This window comes from Pseudopodoces humilis, chromosome 15 (assembly GCF_049639895.1).
Source record: "Pseudopodoces humilis isolate 2021_Gansu_Grassland_sample_001 chromosome 15, ASM4963989v1, whole genome shotgun sequence".
In the NCBI taxonomy this organism is placed as follows: domain Eukaryota; kingdom Metazoa; phylum Chordata; class Aves; order Passeriformes; family Paridae; genus Pseudopodoces; species Pseudopodoces humilis.
Genome location: NC_142214.1, coordinates 891,360 through 918,680, shown reverse-complemented (window position 1 = coordinate 918,680; position 27,321 = coordinate 891,360). Strand labels below are relative to the sequence as shown.

Below are 27,321 nucleotides of genomic sequence, written 5' to 3'. Positions count from 1 at the left end.
CTTGTCCAGGATAAGCAAGATTAGATCTGGATCAATCCCAGGTTTACTGGGGCTGAGCAAGATTAGACCACAATCGGCCTACGTATTGATCACGTAATTTGTCACTCCCATGATTGGGAAAAACATTTCCCCAGCAGATGACAGAGGCTGCCCTGGCACGAGGGGGTGGCAATGCCAGCCCTGCTCCCCTTGCTGTGTTCATGAGATGTGTCACTCACTCAGCACTGCCACTCTTTTCTGTGATAATGTACTTAAAATTCAGCAGGGCACTCATCCCCCACATTTAAATAGAAACAGAGATTTACTCCAGGACATGTATTTTGCATTAAAACGGTATTTTAAGTGCTGGAGTAAGGGTTCACACCAGGAGTGTGCAGCCTGCCAGGGAAGGCTGGGGAGAAGGCAGCCAGGTACACAAAGAGAATGGGGAATGATCCACAGCACCACTGCTTGACAGCATCTGCTGGCACCAACCAGTGCCAGGTGACATTTTGGTGCCTGGGAAAGGGACGTGGCTTCATCTAGACCTTGCTAAATTCCCTGGGATTTTGAAGGGTTTGATGGTTATAATAACTGGTTGGGGTTTTTAGGTTTTTTTTTTTGTGTCAGCTGCTTTTTATGCATCCTTGACTGGAGGAGTCAGAAGGAATCAAAGACTTTCAAAGCTTCTGGCAGCTCTGGGGCCCACAGCCCACTGCAAGCAGGGAAGGGAGGGAAGAGCTCTCCTGGCCTCTGAAGTCTCCTCAGGGAGAGGTGGGAAGTTATTTCTGCAGAATTGCAGCTGGATCAACCAAGGAGGAGATGACACGAGATTAATGAAATAATGGTGTTCTGTGGGCTGAACAGGGAGCAGGGCAGGATACTGCCCTGGCAGCAAGCTGAGCACCAGGCAGGGAAACCAGGCACAAAACTTCTGCCCCAACCTTTTGCCTCTAGCAGCCAGAAGTTCTTCTGTCTGCACCTTTCCTCTGCCTGGTCCCCTCCTGTGCAAGCGAGGGTCGTTTCCAGGTGCAGAGACAAGTTACTCTGATCAGGAGCACTGAACCCAGCTTGATTTGTTCAGTGAGATGAGTCCAGTGCTTGTTTTTATCTACCCAAGCAAACACCTCCTAAGGTGTCCCTGTGCTGCCCTTCCTGACTGTGCTATTGGAAGTGTTCCCTGCTAAAGAAGAGCATTTTTGTAAGTGTGGCAGGTGACACCAGTAAATCACTGGCTCACACTGCTGCCAGGGAGACCCTGATGGGCCACCTAGTTTGTGGCCCTTTCAACCCTCCCTCTGCCCTCATTTTCCTTTTCCACACCAGGGTCTTCCTTTGTTGTGTGCTGGGAGTCCCTGGAGGCTTCAGCCACATCTGCAGGCGCCAGTGTCTGCAAACAACCCCTGTGCAGGTTTTCTTCCCCTGCTTATCCCAGTAAACATGTTTCAGTTAATCCAATTTGCTCTTGCATTGAGTCACATCGAACACGGTGGCTGCCAGTCAAACACTCAAGGTACACAAAAAGCAGCTCCAGCCCCTTGCTCGTGGTTTGGGAGAGGAGGCTCCGTGTGGGCATCACCCATTGAGGGGACAAACAATTCCCTTGGCCCCCGAGACACAGCTGGGGTGCAGCAGCAAATACACAGGGCGAAGGGTTTAATCACATTTGTACACCCTCCTCCACTGGGTTTCTCTGCGTTATTTAAGAGAAAACCTGTTCTCTTCTAGTCTTTATTCTTTCACACTCAGTTCCTGCTGCAGGCAAGTGAATTAAACCAAACCCTCCTGACTCTGCCTGGGACCATCACAAGACAAAAGACGAGCCTGGGGTCCCAAGGCAGGCACCACTCACCAGCACAGCCCCAGCTCCTCACTGGAGCTCGAGCTGGGGCTGCAGCACCTGCAGTGCCACCACACCAGGCTGTGCAGGTGAGCCCACAGGTCCCCCACACCTTCACCACCCTTGTGGCCTTGCAGGAGGAGCAGCACATTTCCAGAAAACATCCCCTCTGTGCCCAGCATGGGCAGGAAAGGCTGGGTGACAGAGGGGCAGCTCCTGCACACTGAGAAAAGGAGGGGAGCTGCTTCCCCTGCTTGGCAGGGAGGGGATTCTGACCCCCTGAGGGAGCCCATAAGGGCATGAGGTTAGAGCAGACACCAGCATCTCTGTGGATAACCCACCCCTGCAGGGCAAAATTGACTTTTTTGCATTAATCTCTTTACAGAGCTGGAGCTGAGCTAGCTCTAGGTGTTATTTAAGCTGCTTTCCCTGTGCCTCATGTTCAGCATCTGCATGGGGGGATTAAATCAGATGGGGGAGCAGCAGTAGAGGTACAAGCACCTCTTGTGCCTGAATCCTGCACACCCAGAGCAGGGTCTGAACCTCCTCAGAGCCCTCCATCCTGCGTGCCTAAAGCATTCCCCCCGCCAGAGGAGCAGCAAAGGAGCCCCAAAAGCTTTAGGGTGCTGCATTGGAGGGTGAGACCCCACCAGCCTGAGGTGCTTCAGCCCAGCAGGACCCTCAGCACCCTCCAGCAGAGATCCTTCATGCTTTGGAAAAAAGCTTAGCGAGGAGGAGGATTTCTCCTCTCTGTCATTAACCTGACATAATGTCTTTCCTGCTGGCAGCTTTCAGGCTCAGCAGGTTTGTTATAAAATTCATTATCAGATATTGCAATCACAGTCACCTTTATTGGGCTCTGCATTTACAATAATTAGGCCAATAAACACTGATTTATAAAAATGACAAACAGGAACTCCCGGTAAGCAAGAAAAATGTGCTTTCTTTAGCGAGCAGTTTCTCACAGGACCAAAAAAAATTGTAGAAAGGTGGAAACAAATCACTGTAGGTGACAACAGAGTAAAGCAGATTCTCCTGGGAATTTCCACATCCCAGCTGAGACATCGCCAGGGACAGAGGCAGGCTGCACACCCCAGTGCCAGGGTCCCTTCCCAAGGGCTGCAGAACCAGGGAGAAGGGGAGATGCTGGAGGTGCAATGGGAAGAGAAGATCACAGCAGGTGGCACAGAGAAGGAAAGAGCAAGGAGGAGGCAGCAGGAACCAGGAGGGAGAGTGGGAACAAAGCAACGGCAGAGAGAAAAATCCAACAGAAGGGAAGCACCTTGGCAGGGAGGGAGGAAAAAGAAAGAACCTGCCAGGTGTAGCAGAGCAGAGCAGTAGAAGAGAAAGAGCATGAGATGAAGCCTCAAGCCTTAATGTCAAGGAAAAGAGAGAGGAGAGAGGGAGGTGTTATCTGAGAGGGCACTGCAGATGCTCTCTGTGTTTCCAGACTGCTCCAAAGGCTCAGGGGCTGTGTCTCAGGGGGCTTCACGAGGCACAGCCAGGGGGGACAGCGAGCTGAGCCCCCAGAGCAGACCCTCAGGGGTGCATGGGGTGGAAGGTGAGGGCAGACACACCCCACACCACAGTGCCATGGTGTCCCCCTGCACCCATCTGCCAGCACACCTGCCTGGGGCATGGAGAGTGGCACAGGAGGAGGAGGCCATCCCCTGCCATCGCCACCCCAGCCTGCTGCAGGTGCCCAGAGCAGCCCAGAGCAGTCAGTGCCTGCCTCACTGCCCTGCCCCACAGCTCCCACCTCACCTGTGAGCACCAGAACCTCCTCCCAGCCCTCTCTCCTTCCTTTGCCAGTGTTTCCTCTTGCTGCTCCTCAGCACACATTGCTGCTGGGAGCCCTGCAGCCCCACTCTGCCAGCCAAGGGCACACCCCAAATCCCTCTGCATACCCTCAGCCCCTGTGTACCCTCCCAGCAGCTCAGCAGCCTTGGCTCCAAGCACCTCTGCTCATGAGGAACACCTGATGCCCCAGGAAGAAGGGTGGCTGTCAGGAGTGCCCCCCATCTGGGCACCCCCAGCTGCCAGGGAACATCCAGAGGGGAGCCAGCATCAGCTGATGAACCCCAAAACTCATGGGTTACAGAGCCTTCCATCACTTTGTTCTATTTGAGGCAGACATGGGCAACCATGCTGACTTTGGTTCATTTTATTTATTTTATTGATTTTTAAAATAGCTGGGTTTTTTCCAAAAGGGCCCTGGGGCTGTGAACAGCTTGACTGTACGTGTGAGAGCTGGGAAAGTGCAGCAGCAGAGCTGGAGGCACAGCAAAACAGGTGATGCTGCATGGAGACTTCACCGAGAAAGACCCAGGCAAGCCCCCATCTCCTGAGCCTCAGAATCTCCCCAGGAACCTTGGGGCACCCAGGAGACCTGGGGAATTCATCCTCCCATCACTGGGCTGCAGCTGCCTGTGGTCTCAAAGGACAAGGGAAAAATGTTTGCATCATCACTGGGCAATTAATGGTAAAAGCCATCAATGGGAGGTTTAATGACAATCAAAGAAAAATTAACTGTGTTGAAATTCTTCAGTTTAATGGATCCTTTCTTGATTAGTAGCATGTGGGAGTAATCTCAACTCTTTCTTTACTTGCTTTGGAGTAAACAACGTTAATGCATGTATCAGGTGACAGTAAAATAAGGCAGGAGACATTGTGGTACTGCACTGATTGAGTAGGAAATGTTCAATATGTTAACATTAAACACTGTGGGTTTGCTAAGCAGTGACAAAATGCTGGTTATTCTCTTCAGAGCAATGAAGACCCTTTTACCAAAATTTTTCTTCTCCCTGTAGGCTTCCCCCTGGCAAGTTCTCAGCTGAGGTAAGACACTGAGCTGGCAGTTCCTCAGGTGGGACCCTGGTGCCTCTCTGAGTGCTGATGAGTTTATTGCTGGTACCCAGAGCATCCCTGCATCCTGCACTGCCCCCCACACCTGCAGCACCACACCTGCACCTCTCTGAGCAACCAGGCCGGCCTCATCCACCTCCTTTCCCTCAGACACAGTCATCACAAAATTGCCTCCTGCTAATGAAGGAGGCTGGCAATTAACTGCTGCCAGCAGAGCGTTGGCATCACTCCGAGCAGCCGTCTGCTGCCGTGAGCAGGGAGCCCAGTAACACCTGCAGTGCTTTTGGGTGCTGGGTGATGGGGGGATCGCTGCAGGGCAGGGGGAGACAGCAACCCATCACCCCCAGGTTATCCCCTTCTTGCTCTCCTTTCTTGCACATCCCAGAGGAGCTGCCAACTATTCCTTAACAACCTCCAAACTATTTTTAATAAAAGGCTTTTCGGTGTGGCACCAACACACACGGAGCTTTCAATTACATTTTAGCTGTCCCAGTAGGAAGCAGCTATTTATTGGGAAAAGTGACTTAGGATAGTGCAGGATTATGGGTTTGGTCTTTGCATTACAGGTATTCAAAGCCCAGTGAAAATAAGATCGGCTCAGCACACATTCCATAGCTGAGCTAAGCCTCATGCAGGGGGAAGCATTTTGGAAGAAGTTAAGTGTTTGAAGTAAAACCGTGTAGTCATCTGGTAGAACAGAGACGTGAAATTGTTATTTATCAAGATGAAACTGGCATTTGGATAAAATTCTCTGGCGCTGTTAATAACTTGTGTTGACGAGGGAGTTGTGAGAGCAGCGCTGAGGCAGCTGTCCCCGGAGCCCAGAGTGGGATTTTTCATGGGCTGTGAGCAGGGGAAGCACGTGTCTGCTGTAATAACTTTCCAGGAGCCTCCGTCAGAACGGCCACCACGAATTTATCTTTTTCTGTTCTCTCCCAAAGCTTTGTCAGTTTTGAGTAATTTGCTGTGAGTAGCAGCTGCTGGAGTGCCACATGGCCACGTGCGTCTCTGACACGAACTCCAACTCCCTGAGCAGTTTTATCATAATGATTAAGTTTCTTAAGTTGAATCAAGGATGTCTCTGGAGTTCCCTAAGATGATGTGAACTTAAGATAAACAATGAATGATGAATAGGCCAATTACTGAAAGCTCCCTTACTGAAACCTTGGGCTGAGGCTGGATGTGGCTGCTTGATAAGAGGAGGCACACGTCCTCTCATCTGGCAAATGTTACCCAAAATTGGACGGTTTGAAGCAAAGACAGTTCTGGGTAATCAGGCACTGGCTAATGAGCACCTTTCTTTTAGATGTGTTTTTTCCCTTTCTGCTTGCTGTCCATATTGCTGGAAGTGGAGAGGGAGCCATCAGCCTGAGCCACGTGCTGCAAATGCTTCACCGTGGTGCAAATCCCTGCTCTGGGCCCCCACAGTGCAGCCCAGCACATGGCCCAAAAGCAGCAGGACACAGTCAAGGGTGGTCCTGCACATCTTCTGGGGTAAGGAAGCCTCTCCTGAGAGACCCACCCAAATGAGAGGAAGGTCTACCAGCAGTCTGATAGAACTTCATGGGTGCAGCTGCAGAGGGACACAGACAGCACAGCTGAGGATGGAGGGAGAAGCACCTTGGAGCAGGGATGCAGCACTCCAGCCCAGCTGCCAGTCAGCATTCTGGACATCCCTGGGGCTGAAGCACCAAAAAGAGCAAAGCAAGAGGCATTTTCCCTGCTGAGGGATCTCCCAGAGGCAGACAAGGGCCGAGGTGGAGGGGGACAGCGGGGTCCCTCGGTGCTGTGGCTCTGTGCTGCTCCTCAGGCCCCATCCAGGAGCAGGTGTCACCACTGCCAGCAGTGAGAGCTGCATGGACCACGTGCCACAGTAAATGATATGATTTACTTACTACCTATGGAATTGCCCAATTAATTCACTATCCACATTAATATTATGGCTCATTTTTAACTTTACTGTCTCCATCGTTCCAATTTAGTGCTGCTCAGAGATGCTGCCACTGACCTTAATGGGTTTTTCATTATAACAAAGAGCACGATATTAATCACGAGGGGCTTTCAGCTGCAGGTTGCTGCCCAAACCCCACTGCTTTGAGGAGCTGCTTTTTAGTGGTTTGGGGACCTATTTTATTTCTGCCAAGCTGCTCACCCCTGCTCACACAGTGTACAATCCTTTGTGCTGTCCAGAAGGAATTTCTTGGTATAACATTTCCAGGCACAGAGGTTTTATGCTGCAGTCAGGCTGTGCTGCAGACATGATAGATTTCTCTGGGCAAATTGGAACAAGGAGTAGAAAACTGAAAGGATGCACCAGTCATAGCCAATGAGTCTCCTATTGTCCTGCATAAAAATCAAATGGCTTTTAATCATTTCAAATGTTCTTCTGGGTATCAATTAGTCACACATTAATATCAGCATTGCTTCTCTTCCTCAGTTCACATCAGATTAAATTCTCCCCTGTCATATACACTCGCTCTCATTAGCTTCATGGAGATTAGTAATTGTTCCCTCTCCATTGGCATTGATGGGAGATTTTCATCAGAACTGCTTTTTATACAGAGAACCTGGTTGTCATCTTAAGGACACTAAGGGGTTTCCCCCAGAATTGTTGTCTTTTCATAAAAAACACCTTTTTTTCTCTTTTTTTCTCTTTTTTTTTTTTTTTTTCCTTTGAAACCCTGAACCCCAGAGCATTGGGGAATAGAGTGAAAAACCCAGCATTTTTCATGAGTGTCATCCTACAGTTTCTGTCCCTCTCTGCATCCCAGCTGCCACCGAGACAATATCCATGTCCTTGTCAGGATCCAGTGGCTCTAACACAGCCACAGGTGCTGAGGGGGGACCCTGGGGTTGCAGGGGGATTTGGTGCTGTCAAAGCCCCCATCCAAGGCTGGCTGTTCATGGCAGCCTCTGTGGAGAGCAGCAGTGTGGAGGGCTCTCATCCTGCTCCCTGCTCTCCCTGGGGCCAGGACAGTGTGGGCTGAGCTGCCCTGGGTGTGCCTGTGCTCACCCCTGCTGCCCCCAGCCCTCCTGGCAGCAGTGCCAGCTGTGCAGTGCCAGCTGTGCAGGGCCAGCAGTGCCAGCTGTGCAGGGCCAGCTGTGCAGTGCCAGCTGTGCAGGACCAGCAGTGCCAGCTGTGCAGGGCCAGCTGTGCCAGCTGTGCAGGACCAGCAGTGCCAGCTGTGCAGGCCAGCTGTGCCAGCTGTGCAGGCCAGCTGTGCCAGCTGTGCAGGCCAGCAGTGCCAGCTGTGCAGGGCCAGCAGTGCCCAGGGCTCCAGCCACAGCATCCCCCACACCCCCAGCACCCACCCTGGCCTCTCCATCCCCAGCACTGCCAGAGCTGGAAGGGACCTGTGATATTTATTGAGTTTTATTAACTCCCAGTCCTGGGAGGTTCTCACCTCTTGCAGCTGATTCAGACACCCGGCTCCTGATGGAATTACAGTGATTGCCATTAAAAAGCTTGACATTTACCTTACAACAGTAATAAAATAATAATGCTTAATTTGGTTTATGAGTGGTATTTGCAGTGTTTCCTGTGCCTTGAGTGGGGGATATGGTGAAGATCTGCTGATCAATTATGTCTGCTTAGCAGCACTGCTGTAATTCTTTCCTGTAATCAGAACCATCTTTCAGTAGAGCTGCTCCAAAGTTTTCCTCTAAAACTCTAATTTTGACAAGAAAAGAAAATGTTTTCAAATACTTGAATTTCCAGTGAATAACAAAAGCTTCCAAGCTGGAACTTTCTGGAGAGAAGTGGAGACAGACAAACCTGGTGTCTGCACAGATTTGCTGCATTTAGATTTCCAAAACCTCTCAGATGTTTTCAAAGGCTGCCTGCAATTGCTTTCCATTAAAAAGGGGGTTTTTTTCTCCTCCAAACAACCTCATCAGTATGATTCCTTTCTGCTATTGCCATCTCAAACATTAACCCCCCTGCAGTGTGTTTGGCACCCCTGGTACTGCTGGGGGGCTGTGGGGTGAGGAGCTGCTGCTGCTCTGGGGCCAGGGAGCCCAAAGGCCTTTGCAGGGAGCAGAGACACACCAGGGCACCCCCAGCACACACAGGAGCACAGTGCTCTCCCCAGGCTGTGCAGCATCTCTGTCCCTCCAGGATTTACCCCAGGCTGCAGGCAGCAGCATCCCAGTGCTCACAAAGCCAGTGCCAGACCTGCTAAAAGCAATTTCTTTCTCCATTTCTCATCCTGAGCAAAACTCGATGTGGATTTTCTTTTTTCAGTGCAATTTTAATTAGTGCATGATGCACTTTGGGTTTTTATTAGAGCAAACAGCTTGGAAAAAAAGTCCATGCCAGCTCTTCTACACCAGGGAACCTCATCCTGTTCAGACCAGAAACCTCACACCGGATTTCTGAAAGCCTTTCTTAAGATAGGTTCATTTCCATGAAGAAATGCTACGATTTCAACAAATGGAAATTTTTGAACATATTAAAAAAGAAAAAAAAATTAGTCAGGAAATTCCTGGCTAGACCAACTTAGGGGTAGGGCTGTGCACAGGGCAGAGAGCTCAGGCCTCACCCCACACACGTGTGCACACTGCATGGCCAGGCACAGCCGTGCACACCCTGCTCACTGTCTGTACACACACACACACACACACACAAATACACACACATTCAAACACAAACATTCACACACACACACACAAAAACACACTCACACACACAGAGACACACACACACACACAAACACAAACATTCACACACACACACACAAATACACACACACTCAAACACAAACATTCACACACACACACACAAATACACACACACAAACACAAACATTCACACACACACACACAAATACACACACACACAAACACAAACATTCACACACACACACACAAAAACACACTCACACACACACACACAAACACAAACATTCACACACACACACACAAATACACACACACTCAAACAAACATTCACACACACACACACAAATACACACACACAAACACAAACATTCACACACACACAAATACACACACACCCAAACACAAACATTCACACACACACACACAAACACAAACATTCACACACACACACACAAACACAAACATTCACACACACACACACAAATACACACACACTCAAACACAAACATTCACACACACACACACAAATACACACACACAAACACAAACATTCACACACACACACACAAATACACACACACACAAACACATTCACACACACACACACACAAATACACACACACAAACACAAACATTCACACACACACACACAAATACACACACACACAAACACAAACATTCACACACACACACACAAATACACACACACACAAACACAAACATTCACACACACACACACAAATACACACACACAAACACAAACATTCACACACACACACAAATACACACACACTCAAACAAACATTCACACACACACACACAAAAACACACACACACACACAGAGACACACACACACACACAAATACACACACACAAACACAAACATTCACACATTCACACACACACACAAATACACACACACACAAACACAAACATTCACACACACACACACAAATACACACACACACAAACACAAACATTCACACATTCACACACACACACACAAATACACACACACACAAACACAAACATTCACACACACACACACACAAATACACACACACACAAACACAAACATTCACACACACACACACAAATACACACACACTCAAACAAACATTCACACACACACACACACAAACACACTCACACAGAGACACACACACACACACTCACACAAACACACACACATCCACATACACACACACACACACACACACACAGAAACACACTCACACAGGTGTGCACAGATGTGCACAGGTGTCCCCCTGTCATGCCCGTGTCCCCCTGCCATGTCCATGTCCCCCTGCCATGCCCGTGTCTCCCTGCCATGTCCATGTCCCCCTGTCATGCCCGTGACCCCGCTGGCAGCTCCTGGGCTGTTCCCACACACACACAGACAGCGCAGCAGTGTCCCTGTCCCCAAGCTCACAGGTACCCTGCAGTCTGGGCACCTCCAGCCATTGGCACACGGGCAGAAGGGAAGGGCAGAAGCGCAGACCAAGCAAGGAGAGCACCCTGGACGTATCTGCCAGCCAGGGCACCGTGGGGCCAGCCAGGGCACTGTGGGGCCAGCCAGGGCACCTTGGGGCCAGCCAGGGCACTGTGGGGCCAACCAGGGCACCTTGGGACCAGTCAGGGCACTGTGGGGCCAGCCAGGGCACCTTGGGACCAGTCAGGGCACTGTGGGGCCAGCCAGGGCACCGTGGGACCAGCCAGGGCACCTTGGGGTCAGCCAGGGCACTGTGGGGCCAGCCAGGGCACTGTGGGGCCAGCCAGGGCACCGTGGGACCAGCCAGGGCACCATGGGGTCAGCCAGGGCACCGTGGGACCAGCCAGGGCACCTTGGGGCCAGCCAGGGCACCGTGGGGCCTGGCACGGGCGCATCCAGCGGCCTGGCAGCGGCCGGGCCCCGCGGCCAGCAGCGCTGCAGGGATGCTGGCTGTCCCTCCGTGGGGGTGGCCGTGGCCCAGCCTTCCCCCTGCATGTGCAGCCAGAGCCTCTGTAACTCCACCTCGGAGCAGGCTGGCTCCTCGCACACGGGACACCATGGGAGGGACAGCTCGGCGCAGCCCGGAGCGCTGCCGCTTTCTGGACGTAAGTTCATGGCTTGCCTCGCCACCCTGCATCCCTGCGGTGCCAGAAATGTCTGAGGAGTGTCCTCCTCCCTCCGGGAGCCCCCAGCACACCCTGCCTGGCTCTGCTTTGTCACCCAATAGGCAGAAGCAGCCAAGCCCAGGAAGAAGAGCTGCCCCGGGTACCAGCTCTGTGGACTGCTCCTCAGCGTGCTGCTCCTTTCTCTTATTCTGATATTTTTTGGCGTCAAATACCTCTGGAACCCAGCACCCAGAAAAGTAAGTAAAAATTCTTTGATCCTGCATTTCAGAGCGTTGCTTCCCCAGAGCTGTCCCCCTCCCCTTGACTCGCTGAAACTTTTAACAACTCTCCAAAACCCAGGCAACTTCACAAAATGCATTTTCTCAGACCACAGGTATTCATGGGACTTTTAAAAATCTTTGCATTATTCATAACTAGCTTTTACTTTACACAGGCTGGTTTTTTTTCCCTGTCACCGCATTCTTTCCCCAATTGACAATTACAGGGGACGGGAGCTAAGCCATGAAGAGTTAAAGTTACTCTTATTTCACCAGCAGCAAATTTTATGACAAGTAAGAAAATATTTTCCATTTCATTTCAATTATCTTGCCAGAAACCGGTGGAAAAGTCATTATGCCACCGCATAAAGAGGAGAGAAAGCCAGGACGCAGCGGTGATTGATTGTCACGGATTATATTTCTTACTTTAATGTGTCTGCAATGTGAGGGACGGTGAGACGGATTAGCTTCTGGAGGAGCTCCTGCTAACTGGATTGGGCTCTTTCATTCCCAGCTGCAGACGGACACTGCTGCGAGTGCCGAGCGTGTTGGGGCAGCAGCAGGACTGAGCATCTCCAGGCACAGTCTCTGCCCACTGCTGCCAAAACCTTTTTTTATCCCACACCCCAAGAAAATTGTTTAACCTCGAAACCAGCACCCTGCCTGCTGCCTCTCATCCTCCTTTCCTTTGAATTTCCACGCTCATCCAGGAGGCCCCCCTTTGCACCCCATCACCAGTGGGTTTTTCTAGCTCTTAAGAACATCTCCAGAATTCCTGTGCCACAGCCAAGGCAGGCTCTTTCCCACGCTGGCATCTCCAATCTCCCCCCTGCCCTATCCTGGAGCTGCTCCAGCCTGGCCAGGCTGCCCTCCTGCTGGGCAGAGGAAGCACCCTGCTAGCTGGAAACTTTATCTTCTTATCAGCAAATGGAAATAAATACCCCCCGAAATAAAAGAGAAAACAATAAAAGCCATATGTTCCTCCAGAATCCTGCCAAGACGATTATAAAGTCTCTACTGTTCCTAGAAAAACAGGGGTCATGCCAGCCATGAGGGGAAGAGGCTGTTAACCCCTGGAGGGGCGGTTTTCTCCGAGCAGGCAGCACAGAGTCAATGCCACAGCCCCAGAAAGGACATCCAGCCCTCGGTGTCCTCACTGGTGGCACTGGTGGAGGACAGAGTCCATCCAGCACCTGATGGGCAGGCAGGAAGGGTGTGAGGTGATGGGAAAGCAGAGCTGTTCCTGCGCACAGACACTCCCAGAGCCAGCACTGCCCCGTCCCTGTGGCTGTGGGGCTTCTCCAGCCATAGGAGTCCTCAGGACACAGCAGGCTCGGGGAGTGGCAGTTTGTAACGCTCAAAAGTATCAGCCAAAGGGAATTCAACTCTTTAAAGAACATGAAACCCTTCAAGCTTCCTTTATGTAACTGAAGAGTGCAAAAAAAACTTGAAAGAAGAGTTGTTCCTCTGAGGGGTGGCCTTGGACACGGCTCTGCCCTCTGCACAGCAGCCTCCGCGCCGGCCAGCGCAGCTGATGATTCAGCTAACGAGGGCTTCATCACAGCCTTGCAGAGGGACATATTTCAACCATTCACCAGCAAGTGTCATTTTTAGCCCTATAAAACATCTCACAGCTCTCTGAGCAGCACAGAGCTGGCAAAGCCCAAGTGGGTCAGCTGGCGGCTGTGCTGGCCAAAGTAATTCTTTGTAAATGGAGAGGCACTTGAAGGTAAGGTGCCACCTGGGATCCTGCCCTCCTTGAAATGATTTATGGCACTGTGTGCATTTTGTCAGTCAAAACCAGCAGCCTTCCACCCATCTCAGGCTTCAGACTGTTTTACCATATCATAAAATCCATTGAGAGCTATAAATCTTTACAAAGTCTTCCTGCAGACCAACAGATGTCCGTGGCTGCCGAGGCACACATCACTCCTCTGACCTTTAAGCGGGGGTGAATGTACCCATCAGTTCCCGTCTGCACAGCCAGTTCTGCCCCTAGGTGGATGCCAAGCAGGGGATACCAACGCTGGGAACACGGCTGAGAGACTTTGAGCCGCCCCAGGGCAGGGATGTGCAGGAACAAGGGGACTGTGCAAGGGGGTTTGGGCTGGCACTAAGGGCAGAGCTCCTGCCCCACAGCAATGGGGCCAGCATGCTCCTGCCTGCTCCCATGGCCACGCCGTGGGATGAACAGAGCTCTCCCATCCCTGTGCCTCCATCTCTGCTCCCTGCCCCTTGCATTTGAGGGGGTTTGCACAAGCCCTTTACTTCCACGTGGCACTGTTCAATTTGGGAAGAGAGGCTCCCCAGGGCCTGCTGGAGCTCACTGTGCCAGCAGGACGGGCTCTGTGCTTCCAACAGCATCTGCCACTGCTCACCCCGTAAGGGCTGGGCATCCACAGGGACCGGGGGCTGCTGGAGCACGGCCAGAGCTGCTCCTGCTCCCCTGGGATGATGCCGGCTGCTGCGCCCCAAGCTCTGCAGCAGCTCTCGAGGAGCTCTTTGATCCGCAGGCAATTCTTGATCTCCCCCAGGCAGAGAGAGGCTCCTGCCTCTGCCTTTCAGGAAAACCAGAAGGCACGGAGATGGAGAGAGTAAGCTGGGGAGGACACGGTGGAGCAGGTGAGCCGGGGACACAGCGATGGAGCAAACAAGCAGGGGATGCAGCGTGGAACAAGCGAGCCAGGGAGAAGGGAGAATGAAGTACCTGTGGATTTGGGAATCCAGTCCAGCCTGGGATATAACCAGGCTCATGCCACAGAAAGCACCAGCTGTGGCAAAGCTGCTGGTGCAGGTGTGGGATCTTCTCCCAGGCTTGACTGGCATCCCAGGGTTGACATCCATTACCCCTCGTCCTGGCTGCAGCCTGCTCTTTCACCAACCCAGGCTCCTCCCTGGGAGCTGCCTCTCCTCCTGCTCCCCTGGTGATTGCTGTGGCTCAGAGCTGGGCTGTGAGGAAGCAGCCAGTCCCCAGCAGTGGGGGTCACACAGCCGGACAGCCTGTGAGGCTGGAGGGGTGCTGAGCTGACCCCCGTGTCACTTTGGCCTCCCAGGTTTATGACATGGAACACACGTTCTTCAGCAACGGCGAGAAGAAGAAGATTGTGATGGAGATTGACCCTCTGGCCAGGACAGAGACCTTCAGCAGCGGGAATGGCAGTGAGGAAATCCTGGAGATCCATGACTTCAAAAACGTGAGTGTGGCCGCTTGTCCCTGAGCCCTGCAGCAGGACTGATGGGATCCTGTGACACCGTGAAATCGCTGGAGCAAGTCCCAGGACTGTTTATTCCTGCATCAAGGAGAGCAAGACCCAGACAGGCTGGGGATGCTCTCAAAGGAAAGGAGACATGTTATCTACATAAGATTCCACCTGTATTTAATAGTGGCATGGTTTAGTTCCAGTGAAATACATCTTAGAAGCAAGACCTGGTTATTGGATTTACCCTTGCAAAGGAGCACAGTGATCATCAGTCTATCTGAGCCCAGTGCATTTGTCTGTCTGGAGAGCATTAAAACCTCATGACGCTGTAGAAGGCTCTCTATGAAACCTAATTAAAATTTGTAGGGAAATACTCTGTGCAGTGACATATGGCAAAATTTTGAGCTAATATCCTAGCAGGAACCGGGGGCTGAATGTTCATATAACCATAATGGTCAGATGCTCTTCTGCATATTTTTATTTATGATAATGAGAGCTCATGATAGTTAGGAGACAGGAGAAGAGGAGCAGAGTAAAATTTTATGGCTACCTGCCTTAAAATATTTGTAAAAAGCCCAGTTCTCCCAAACCATAAAATGCAATATCCCTTATGAGAACCTGTTAGTACATCTTAGCACCGCTGCTGAACGGAACTGGCACAAAAATAGCAACAGGAAAAATATGACTAAACCCTCCTCCTCCAGCTGTACCCTGCCTCCAACGGGTTATTCATCCTACTCTTTGCCCTCACTGCTTTTTGGGTGTTTGCTTTGTTCCCGTAGGGAATAACCGGCATCTTCTTTGTGGGACTTCAAAAGTGTTTCATCAAAACTCAGACCAAAGTCCTACCCGAGACGACAGAGGCCAAGATCCCTGAGCTTGAGGTAGGTGAATAGAACAGGGCTCCCCTCTGCCCTGTGAAATCCTCTCCTCTCCCTGGCACAGGGGCTGCCACTCCTCCCATCTGCTCCAGTCTACCCAGAGATGCTGCAATAAAGAAATAATGACTTGTGATCACTTCATAAAATGATCTGGTTTCAGAGGATTGCTTATAAAAACAAGTGAAAAGAGACAGGATTAGACAGCGACAGACAAAAGCACAATAGCAGAGATCAAGAACAATAATCCTGTTGTAGTCAAAAGGTCGTAAGGCAGCTCAGGATTAGCAGGCACCAAAAAGTCAATTAAATTGTTTTCTCCAAGATTTGAGCATCATGTTTTCAAACAGAATGAGGCAGAAATAAGTGATTTAAAAGAGAAGCCACATTTAAGAAATGCAAATTGAGAAAACTCTTGGTGTGCAGACATGAGAGGTGGGAAGCCCCAGGCTGGGGCCACTTCCTTGTCCTGCATGGACCTTGATCCCACTGATGTGCCTGATGGCATCCTGCTGCAAGGAGCCTCATGGAAGGAAGTGTGGGCTCCAGAATTTAACCCCTTTCTGACAGTGTGACCTGGAGTGACAGCTCAGTCCCTTGACAGCGGTTGTCCTTTGTCCCTGTCCCCGTCCCCGAGGCCCTGGTGGTGGCACAGCCTTCCTGCCTCCCCATTTGCAAGACGACGGGTGTCAGCAGATTGAATCCCCCCTAGGGGAGCTGCTGCAGATAAAACGCCAGCAGGACACGTGTTTGAAATGAAGCGTGGGCAGAAACATTTCCCTGAATCATGACCCAAATTCCCAGACACCGATTCTTTGATTATGCCCTAAGAAGCTAATAGATCTTTTCAGCTACCATCGTAAAAGGGATATAACTTCCCAGGCTTTAGCAGAACATTGCCCCGGGTAGAGAGCTGAAATGTAAAACCCAGTGAGATAAATGTAGATTTAAGCTCTAGTCATGTCTTCTCGGAGGCTGCACGCTGCCAGGTCTGCAGGCAGCACCTCCCCGACCCCGCGGCTCCCACCAGACTCCAGAAATGACCCAGACTGGGTCAGGTTGTGTTGGCTCCTTCCTATGACTTCCTAAAGCCATAAGGAAAAACTCTATAAAAGAGATATACAGCTCTAGGTGCCTTCTGGAGAGAAAAATGCTTTTTGCCAGCTTGCTCTATGGGCTACCACCACCAACACAGACAACTTTGCCTTGGCAGAGAGCTCAGCGCAGACCCACCCAATAATCTTTATATATCTCCCTCCCTAAGTGCCTGCCAAAACACACCATGGACTAATGCGACAGCAGAGACATGTGGTATAAATTACAGAATACAGCCATGCAAAGAATTTCTGTGAGGACTAAATGAAAGTGTTCCATCAAAAAATCAGTAGCAGAAGGAGAGAGGAATTAAGTCCTAGGATCAAAGTAGAGCAGAGGTGCTTTAATCTTGTGTTTTAAATGACTGGGGGGCTCCAGAAGGCTCTTGCAGATAGTGGGGACTGTGCAGGAGAAGGGTCTTGGATGATGAGCTAAGAGAGAAGGGAGCAGGGTGGTGAGGGCTGTGGGGGTATCACTTGTGCATCCTGTGAGCACCAAGAGCCAAGGCAGGTGAAGTCCAGCTGCCCTCTGGGAGGGGAGAGGTGCCTCTAAGCCAAGGGGAGGACAAGCAGCCAGTGGTGGGAGCAGGGTGTCTCACCACGCCAGGGTAATGTCTCACTCTTCCTTCCAGGGACAAGAAATCACCACCACCTACTTTGAGCAGTCTGTGGTCTGGGTGCCTGGGGAAAAGCCCATTCAGAACAAGGAATTCCTGAAGAGCTCCAAAATTTTTGACATCTGCAAAAATGTGACCATCTTCTGGATCCACCCCACGCCAATAGCAGGTACAAGGAGCCATCTCCTCCCCAGGGGGCTCATGAGCCCTCTCACTGGGAACAGCCCTGTGACACACCTGTGGCCCCCCTGCCACCTCCCCCTCTGTGACACGGTGGGACACTTCCACAGCCTCGTTGTACATGGCAGACATGAACACAGTGCTGCCCATGGCCGCAGGAGATCATGGCCAAGGTAATAGCAGGGGCTGAAGTTTCTCTTTGCAAAGCACTTGTTTCTGCCGGCTCCCTGCTGCCCTGCACTTTGCAGAGTCACCACCCTCCTCATAACAAGGGGGAAAAAAGACAATCCCTTGTACCTGCAAAGAAAGCAGCGCTGCTGGAAACTGGGACGCCTAAATTCTCGTCGCCACATGAACATCAGAGTGCGAGCAGACATCTGCATCTAAATCACACGGCGGGGTTGCCACCTCCAGCTGCTCACTACACAGCCCTTGCAGAGGTTGTGGCCTCTGAGATCTGCTGGTGTAATTACCCACTCTCTCTAACCCACTTCCAGCAGAATGAGCCAGTTTAAAAAGCCCTGCTGAGAAAACTCCCTCTGCTCTGCAGCCACAGGGGCACACGGCATCGCTCACAGGTACTGGCCAGCTCACCAGTGATCCACAGGGCAGCTGGGCACCACAGCTCCCTGATGCAGGGGGAGGCTGCTGTCCTTGACTGCTGTCCCCTTGTTAGAGGACATCTGCAGCAGTGTCCTGGGTCAGTGAGTCCAGCTGGGTCACCAAGGTGCATCCAAGGCCTTTGCCAGGACAGCAGTGTCCCAAGGCTGTCTGGCACAGGAAAGCTTTGCTGCTGTGGTTCTTTCCTAAGCTAAGAGAGCTGTAGCTGGGCATGATCTGCCCCAAATGATGCTGCTCTGATGGGGCACTATAAATCCACCTCCCACACAGCCACAGCTGCATGCAGGAGATACCAACACCACCCACCATGGGCTTGGGGACGGAATGGGCCATTGTGTCCTACAGCCCTGCCCCAGGCTGGGTGGGAGCAGGAGGCAACAGAGCACTGCCTTGCCAGTGGGATTTTTGTGTACCCTGGCACCAAATTCTGCTAGAGACATTAATTCTTGCTGCTGCATTTGTCCACCTGTTCTGCGGTTATTGACAGCAATATTTGGACTCTTCCTGTAGCTCCTGAGCTGGCCAACCTTGAAGGGGCAGAAGAAGAAGACCCTGAGCTGCTGATGGACAACCAGAGCTGGCTGGACGTGGGGAGCGAGCATGAGCTGGAGAAGGAGGCGCAGGCGGGGCCCAAGCGCCAGGCACGGCAGCTCACCGAGGAGGATCTGCCCGTCAATGACTACGTGAGTGAGGGAATCCCACCCTGGGCTGCCCTGGCCGCAGTCCTGGTGATCCTGGCCGCGGCCCCAGGCTGTCCCGGCTGCGCTCCTTGGGGTGCCCTGTGCGTGTCCTTGGGGTGTCCCCATGTCCCCAGGGAGCTCTGCTCCTCCTCTGGGCTGCCCAGCCTGCCCTCCCAGGCTGTCCTGCCGTGTTCCTGGGGAGCCACAGGACCCTTCCCCGCACCGACTGTGTCTCTCCCCGGCAGTCGGAGAACGGGCTGGAGTTCCACCCTCTGTGGGATGAGCGGGGTTACTGCTGTGCCCAGTGCCGCCGTGCCAACCGCTACTGCCGCCGTGTCTGCGAGCCCCTGCTGGGCTACCACCCCTACCCGTACTGCTACCAGGGCGGGAGGGTCATCTGCCGCATCATCATGCCCTGCAACTGGTGGATCGCCAGGATGCTGGGCAGGGTGTAGCGCCCGCCGCTCCGCCCTGGGCTGCGCGCTGGCATGGGACGGCCCGGGTGATGTCCGGATGATGTCCGGGTGATGCCCGGGCGATGCCAGGGTGATGCCAGGGTGACGCCCAGGTGATGCCCAGGTGATGCCAGGGTGATGTCCGGGTGATGTCCGGATGATGTCCGGACGATGCCCGCACACCTGCGGCCCCGGCACCTCCCGGGTGCGATCCCCGCACCCTGCACTGCCGCCGCGGGGCTGGGCGAAGCTGCGCCCGGCAGTGTCGCGGAACAGCAAGAGGCAAACAATAAACGTCTCGTATGAGCGATTGCAAAGAAAATGGAAAGTCGTTTCGTCTCGGTCTGATGCTTAATGGGTCTGCGAAGCGATCTAATTGTGCGGCTGCCTCCTCAGGAGCATCCATAACTCAGGTACGGGCACTGCCAGCGCAGTGGGAATGTGCAGAGGTCCCTAATTTGCTCCCTGATGGTGCTGGGGGCTGCTCAGCATGTCCTGACCCTCTGTTCCAGCGTGCTCTAACGTGTTCAGCTCAGGGGTTCAGCTCCCCTCTGGAGCTGTGTGCAGCACAGGCACAAGGAGCTCCTTGAGGAACCAAGCAGCCAAAATCAGAGGGAATCCACTCCTGTGGAGGAAGGACCCCAGGAGCCACCAGCTGTCCCCAGCCCTGTCACCAACAAATGGCTGAAGCCTGAGCTGCAGGAGAGAAGAAGTAAATCCTCAGCACTGCAGCTGTCCTGAGCAGAACACTGCCTGCTGCAGGGCTGAAGGCTTACACCAAAATCCCTGGGCAGATTTCTGCCCATGGCCTTGGAGCTCGTGCCAAAGCCAGGTTCCAGATTTCATCCCAGGGAGCCAGGGCTGCCGAGGAGCTGTGACATCCTGCAGGTGTCAACTCCTCGGTGTCACCAAGGGAGCACACTGCCATGGCCAGAATGTACATACAGAGCAGGGAACAGAGGCAGGTGCCAGGTGTGGCACTCTCAGGGCTGCCAGACCCCCTTCACGTCCCCACAGCTCCCATGGGGATGTGAGCACGTTTTAAGGGCAGTTCCCCTCCTCCCCATTCATGGCTGCACTGACAAAGTGGTTAAAACACTGGGGGCACAGTGCAGCACAGCTCCCCACACACCAAACCACCCTGGGGACACCAAGCATTTCTGCCAAGTCCCTTGGGACATTTATCCCACTGAGAGGGGAGGTGCAAACACAGCGGGGGGGGTGTGTGAAACCCACCCAGCCACAGCTGCTGTAAGAAACCAGAGCCCTGTGGCCAGCCAGGAATGCTTTTGTCCCTGCTCTGGGTGTCCAGACAGGTGACCAAGGTGCACCCAGTGCCTTTGCCAGGACATTGGTCTCCCAAGTCTGTCTAGCATCTCCCCCAGGACATGCCTGTACCTTTAGAGCATCTCTCCAAATTAAAGTGAGTCATCTACATAAGTGCTATTTAACCAGATAAGATCCACACCCTCTGATGGCTGCAGTGCTTTTGCTGCCTGTGGGGATGAGCAGGCTGCACAAGCCTCCACGTTCCCCAGGTTGGCACAATTCATGCTGGCTTTCCTGCAGCTGCTTGGAAACCTCCAGGCTCCCTGTGCCACCCTCTGCCAGAACCATCCCCATCCACCTGGCATCACCTCCACCAGGTGTCCCAGGAAGGAATCTGCCTGCAGAGGCAGGGCACAGCCCAGGGCAGGGTCCCTCTCTGTGTGCAGGCTTTCAGGTGAGGATGGATATATCCAAACCCATTCCTGCTTCTCACGTGTCCCTGCCCTGTCTCCATCCATCCGTTCACTCTCCGTAGCCAATCTCCAGCCTGGCTTCCGTGCTCTGACGCACTCTGCCCTGCCATCCCAAGCCAGGAGGCTCTCAGCCAGCCAGGAGCTGACAACAGTCTGATTTACTCACCTGGGATAAAAGCAACACGAGGATTTGGGGCGTTTCCCTCCAGGTTCCTACGTCAGTCACTGTTGGGCTGGGGCAGCTCACCCAGCACCCAGCAGCTTTTGCCAGAGGGGTGACACTGACCTTTGTCACTGCTAGCCTGGCTTCAGTGCTCTGTTTACACCTGCCTCCTCCCCAGGAGCTGTACAGGGGCCCTGCACCCAGCCAGACACAGCTCATTTGAGTTCGGTGCTTGAGACCCAAAAAATCCCCCAAGCTTGGCAGAGGGGTGCTTCACTGCGGCACCAGGCTCACAAAGGCAGAGGCTTGCTGACAAAACTGCCCAAAAATGAGCAGTAACAAATGAATTCAAAAGCTTAAATCCGCATTTCTTGCCCTGGGGAGCAGCTGGGGCCTGGCACTGCCCTGCCCTTTGCTCCAAGCCAGCAGCCAGCAGGCTGAGGATGCACATGTTCACACTGGGCTGAACTCACCCACCCAGCTCCTGGGCTGGGGTGCTCCAGGCCCTCTGCTCCAGCACTGTTACACAACCACTGTTATGAAGAAAATTCAATTACAGCAGTTATTTGCAAGCAGAAGTGCACCAGTGCACGTTGGAGGAATGCAAACTGCAATGGCCAGAGGTTCCTGGCTGCCCCAGAGTGAGCACATCAGCCTGGGGGGACTTGCTGCTCTTCAAGCAGAGCAATTTCCAGGACATGAAAAGAAAAGTCAAGGAGGTTTCATAGAGTAAAATATCTTAATATTTATTGTGTCTCAGGACAAAAAGAATTCTACTTAATACATAAAATGAGTTGAAGCAGCATATAATACTGACAATCAAGTCACAGCTGAATCGGTGCAAGGACACCTACCAAGGTAAAGGCACCAGGAACTACATCACCAAACCTTGCTACAGCTTACAAAGAACCACTACAGCCTGTACTTAAAGAAGTACAACTATAAAAAAGTATATAAAACCCAGGGGAGGGGTGAGACAGCTTGGCAAGAACCTTGGTGAGCCAAGGCTTCAGGCAGGCAGGACTGTGTTTTAACAGCCCTGTCTCGAGAACAACTCTGTCTGGAGAGTGAGGGGATGTCAAGGGGCTGCCAGAGGGAAGGGGAAGCATCGCTTTCCCAGTGGAGGCACTGAAGGTGAGCACTGGGACACCTGGGAGGCCACCAGCACTGCCAGTCCAGCACAGTGTGGCACTCAGGGCAAGAGCTGGGGGCTGCAGCGCCTGGAGGAGCGCCCTGGCTGCAGCCACCACAGCCACACCAATTACCCCAGGCGGTGGCACAGCAGAGTAGTGTCAGGACAAGTCCCTGAGTGCACCAGGACAGCTGCTGCACTCCTTTCTATGAGCTAGTTGAGAAGAAGAATCAGTCAGTTCAAAGCAAGATTTCACGACGCGGTATCCGGAGGAAAACGAGGCAGAGGCATCCTCCCCAGCCGTTCCCTGCAATGCACACAGCAGTGTTAGCACACAGGATGGATTTACACACAGGCTAAAATGACCCAGGCTAAAATGATTCAGGGTAAAATGACCCAGCAGACACGATCTTGCAGGTGTCCCCTGATCCTGAACACGTAGCACCCCCACCCCATGGGTGACCAGCAGCTGCCAGCGGGGCAGAGACAGCCCACCAAGCCTACAGACATACCCAGGCACAGGCACAGAGCGCTGGGGGCCAGCTACACCATCTCATACTGATTGTTGGTGATGTACCGGGACAGGCAGCAGGAGAGAACGATGCCAATCAACTGAAAAAGAGAAAAAACAAAGCCTGCATGTCAGAGGTAGCCAAAACCAGGGAGAGGTGTTTTCAGGAGAAAACCTGACAAATTGATCCAGGGTTTTATGAAATCCAAGGATGGACAGTGGGGTTCACAAACCACAACAAGGGCTGCTGCACCCTGCTTCAGAATCACTGGAAGTGGCTGAAGCACAGGATCCTGGCAGGCACCAACTAAACAAGCTCCTCACAAGAGATGCCCCAGGTCCCATCCCGTTTCATGTTGCTTCACGAAGCATGTACTGCTTTATGGTAATTGCAGAGATTACACAGATATCAGGAGTGTCACAGGCAATTACACAGCCACCGGAGAATGGCAGCACCTCTCCCTGCTGCAAGGACAGGGGGAAGCAGGGCTGCTGTTCTCACATCAGGAAGGCACAGTTAACACAACATGCTCTGTTATCAAAGCACAGCCTCCCAGCACCTGTGCAGGCTTCAGGGCCAGATCCTGCATGACTCCACAAGCAAAGTTAGAGGCACATTGGCACAAAAGGTCCCCGTCAGATGCATGACCCAGCCAAGCTTGCTGAAGAGGCAATAAAAGCTAGGAACTGGTTACCATTCCCAAGCCTGCCATCAGCTAAGATAATGCTGCAGCTGGGAGTGCGTGTGCAGTTCACCATTCATGCACCAGCCACATCCCAAAGAGCCCAGAGCCAGCCCAGCCCAGCCAGGGAGGATCAGGGCGAGCAGCGGGCACAGCACAGCAGCTCCAGCTCTCAGGCTCTCCTGAAGCACTCGGCAGCACCAGCTGCAGCCAAGGGCTGCTGGCTCCCACCTCTGCCCCAGTTCAGCCCATCTGCTATGGAAAACACGTGGTGACAAACTCATTACAGCCGAGTATCTCGGCAGGTTCCCGCTCCCCACACCGGGCAGCCTGCAGCGCCTTGACGCTCACATCACAGCCTCCAGCGCCGGCTCAGGGGGAGGCAAAGTTTGAGCCCCTCCAAAGTCAAGGCTGGCTGCTCAGAGCCCAGCAAGCTTCCACAGTGCAGCTGAAGGAGGGCCAGCTGCACATCCTGCAGCCCGGCTGCAGCGCATCAGAAAGCCCTCGGCACCTCGGGAAACCCCAGCACAGCGTCAGCACCGAGCTGGGGGCAGGGGCCTCCCGTTTCCTGCCGGGATAGAGCTGCTGGAGCTGGGCTGCTGGAGCTGGGCTGCTGGAGCTGGGCTGCTGCTGCTGCAGGAAGTGCCCTGCACATAAAGGGAAGGAGATGCTGGGGAGCAGGAGCGAGAGGACACTGCGGCAGGGCAGGGTGGCCCGTGGGGTGGTCAGCCAGCAGGCACTGCCAGAGACCCCACCACACAGAGCGATGCCAAACCCCTTCCTGGTAACAGTGGTGGCTGGGTAGGAAAAGGAAGAGCACAAATTTGATCCCTGCCAACAGCAGGCGCAGTGAGCTTGTCCATCTCCGTTTGGCTTTTCTTGAAGTCTTTTGTTTCAGAGAGGAGCTCTATCCAAATAAACCTGAGCTCAAATAGAGCTGGGGCTTCAGCCCTGGGTGTAAGAGACTGGGGCCTGCAGAGCAGTCAGATTAAATCCAAGGGGAATCCACAGAGTATCTGCTCCTCCCTGACTGAAACCAACCATGCCTTTTGTACACAGCAGACTGCACTGAAATTCAATTTCTCTGGAGATGTGCTGGCTTCACTCTGCACTCCTCCCGAGCCAGACAAGGGAGATTTACCTGGAAACACGCAATGCCAAAGGAGATTCCAGCCACAACGCTCATTTTGGACTCCATTGTTGATGTTACCAGGAAAAAACAACCCTGCAGAGGAAGCAAAGTAAGAAGGTGGATGCAGTGCTTTCCATCCCCAGGAGTACAGAGCAGCTCCTCCCCACAGCACCCCCAGCTCCAGGGGAAGATGCTCCTGTGCAGGCAGCAGTGGCTGCTGGCTGCCCCCCTCCTTCCAGACCTCAGCAAAGCCATTTCCCTACCAGGGCTGTCCCAGCCTGTCTCCCAGCCCAGGTGCCTTATCAAGGGGAGCACTGCCCTTGGGCTGCTCCCAACCTCAGCAAGGTGACTCATCAGAGGAACTTGCTTGCATCACTCAGCCATCCCTGTGGATGTCACACGCCCTCTCCACTGGGTCAGGACTTTGCACCAAAGGGAGATGTCAGCACTGCTGGAACAAACTCTACTGGAAAACTAGTTCCTCACTCACCTGTTCTTCAAAACACACATCCCCAAAGGCCAGTGCTCGGGTCTGGCTGCTCCCTGACCTCGAAGGAAGGAGTGGTGGAACCTCAGACAGAAGGGAGGATTCCATACCCTTACCCACTCCGAGGGAGTTCCCGGGCCACTGAACATCTGTATCAATAGGGCAGTTCTCCTTTCAAGCTGCCAGGGACAGACTAGCCCTCCTCCACCCACCCATCCCTGCCCCTCTCACCTCCAGGACTGGCAGGTGGATTTTTCTGGGCTTAACTTACATCCACAAACACTTTCAGCTTGGCCTTGTTTGGGTCTTTCAGATCTTCCTCCGAGCAGTCGTTCTGGTTCTTGCAACAGCTCTGGGGGATGCCCTTCTGGCTGAAGTATTCAGTCTTCTCCCAGTCAGAATAGCTCTGCACCCCGCAGCAGTGCAGCTGGAGCACATTTGGGGAGCCAGGTCACACCAGGGAACTGACCCCTAGTCCCACCATCACCTCCACGGCTCCCCCACCCCCGGGCAGCTCACCCAGCATCTGCCAAATCCCCAAGCCCGTGATGGGGATGCCACAGAGCTCCGAGGGGACACCCTGGGCCGAGGGGAGCATTCCCTCCTGCTGCCCAGCCCGGGGCTCTCACCGTTCTCTGGATGGTGTCCACGGCCTCGCTGTGCCGATCCGCAGTCACGTTGTAGTCCTTCAAGGCCAGCTCCAGGTTACTCTCAAAGTTTGTCTTTATCTGTAAGAGAGAGGTCTGAGAGCGGTGCCGTCCCCTCCTGCCCTGCAGGACCCCATCCCGCGTTAGTCAGCACTCGGTGACGGCAGGAATGACTCCGGCCATGGCCAGCAGACACTTGCCAGCCACCAGGCAATTAGAGGCTGTATTAAAGGGCGGGCTGGATGCACTGTGGCAGCAGGGATGCTGCCTGTAATAACAAGGACGTGCACCGTGCCAGCTCCCTCCCAAGCAGGCACAGGAACCCTCCGAGGAGCTTTAATTACTGAAATTATTGCAGAAGATAGACCAAAGCCAGAAATTACAGTCCAGGGCTACTCTGCCTGTCCTGACGGAGGGATAACGTGCCGTGCTGGACTGACCCTGCACCCAGGCTCGTCCTTCTGGGTCCTTACAGGGACCAAGCTGCTCTTTGTGCTGGTTTAACCCTAGTTTTGCTAAACTAAGCACCGCTCCCAAGCAGCACCTCTGTCCCTCCAGTGACATCTGCACCTGCACTGGGGTGAAAGCAGCATCAAACTCACCCTGCAGTGGCCACCCAGACTCACCTCGTGCCTGAAGACGAAGCCCACGATGGCGGCCACCAGGACGATGAGGAAGATGAGGGACAGGAGCATGGCGTACTGCGGGCAGAAAGGATGGGATGGGAGGGGATGGAAGGGATGGGGCAGGACAGGAGGGGACGGGAGGGGACAGTGGAGGAGGAGAGGATGGGACGGGGTAGGGTGGGGATGGGATCAGACAGGAATAGGTTGGGATGTTTTGGGATGGATCAGGAGGGGTCAGGAAGGATCAGGAGAGGATGGGGTTCCATCCCTGCCTGTCCCAGGCCACCCACCAGCTTGAGCATCCAGGTGCTGCCGCGGCAGGTGGCGAAGCAGCCGAAGGTGCCCAGGAGGACAACGACGGTGCCAGCGCCCACCAGGACGAACGGGACATTGGTGGCTTTCTCGTCCAACAGGGAGAAGTAGACGGCCAGGCTCACCCTACCCCAGATGCCCACGGCCAGCAGCACAATGCCCGACACCTGGTGGGGAGAGGGGAAAGCCGCGGTGGCTCGCGACTATCGCGACAGGGCGGCGCAGCCGCGGCTTGTATCGGGGGTTAGGGCGGGCGCTCACCCAGAAGACGAAGGTGTAGGTGAGCAGGACGCTCTTGAGGCAGGTGATGACCGGCTTGGTCTGCAGCCGCCGCGAAGGGGACGCCATGGCCGACACGGGGCGACTGCGGGGCGGGGCCGGGGGAGGGGACACGCCCCCGACACGCCCCCGACCAGGGCCGGTCCCGCCCCCCGCCGGACGGACCCGAGCGCTCACGGAAATGACCGAGCGCGCCAGCAGG

The 27,321-nt window shown here is 53.5% G+C and overlaps 2 protein-coding genes across 2 annotated transcripts; one reads left to right on the top strand and one right to left on the bottom strand.

Moving 5' to 3' along the window:
- Window positions 1-11,321: 11,321 nt before the first annotated feature.
- TNMD (tenomodulin) lies at window positions 11,322-19,569 on the top strand. The gene is made up of 7 exons (XM_005526113.3): window positions 11,322-11,402; window positions 11,525-11,659; window positions 14,734-14,874; window positions 15,663-15,764; window positions 17,485-17,638; window positions 18,781-18,953; window positions 19,196-19,569. The coding sequence occupies exons 1-7, from the start codon at window positions 11,355-11,357 to the stop codon at window positions 19,403-19,405; spliced, it is 963 nt and encodes a 320-aa protein (XP_005526170.2). The 5' UTR covers window positions 11,322-11,354; the 3' UTR covers window positions 19,406-19,569.
- A 2,497-nt stretch (window positions 19,570-22,066) lies between these two features.
- On the bottom strand, window positions 22,067-27,208 carry TSPAN6 (tetraspanin 6). The gene is made up of 8 exons (XM_005526111.3): window positions 27,102-27,208; window positions 26,819-27,007; window positions 26,529-26,603; window positions 25,885-25,983; window positions 25,527-25,682; window positions 24,778-24,861; window positions 22,955-23,054; window positions 22,067-22,749 (listed from the first exon to the last, which is right to left on the bottom strand). The coding sequence occupies exons 1-7, from the start codon at window positions 27,186-27,188 to the stop codon at window positions 22,986-22,988; spliced, it is 759 nt and encodes a 252-aa protein (XP_005526168.1). The 5' UTR covers window positions 27,189-27,208; the 3' UTR covers window positions 22,067-22,749; window positions 22,955-22,985.
- Window positions 27,209-27,321: the final 113 nt, after the last annotated feature.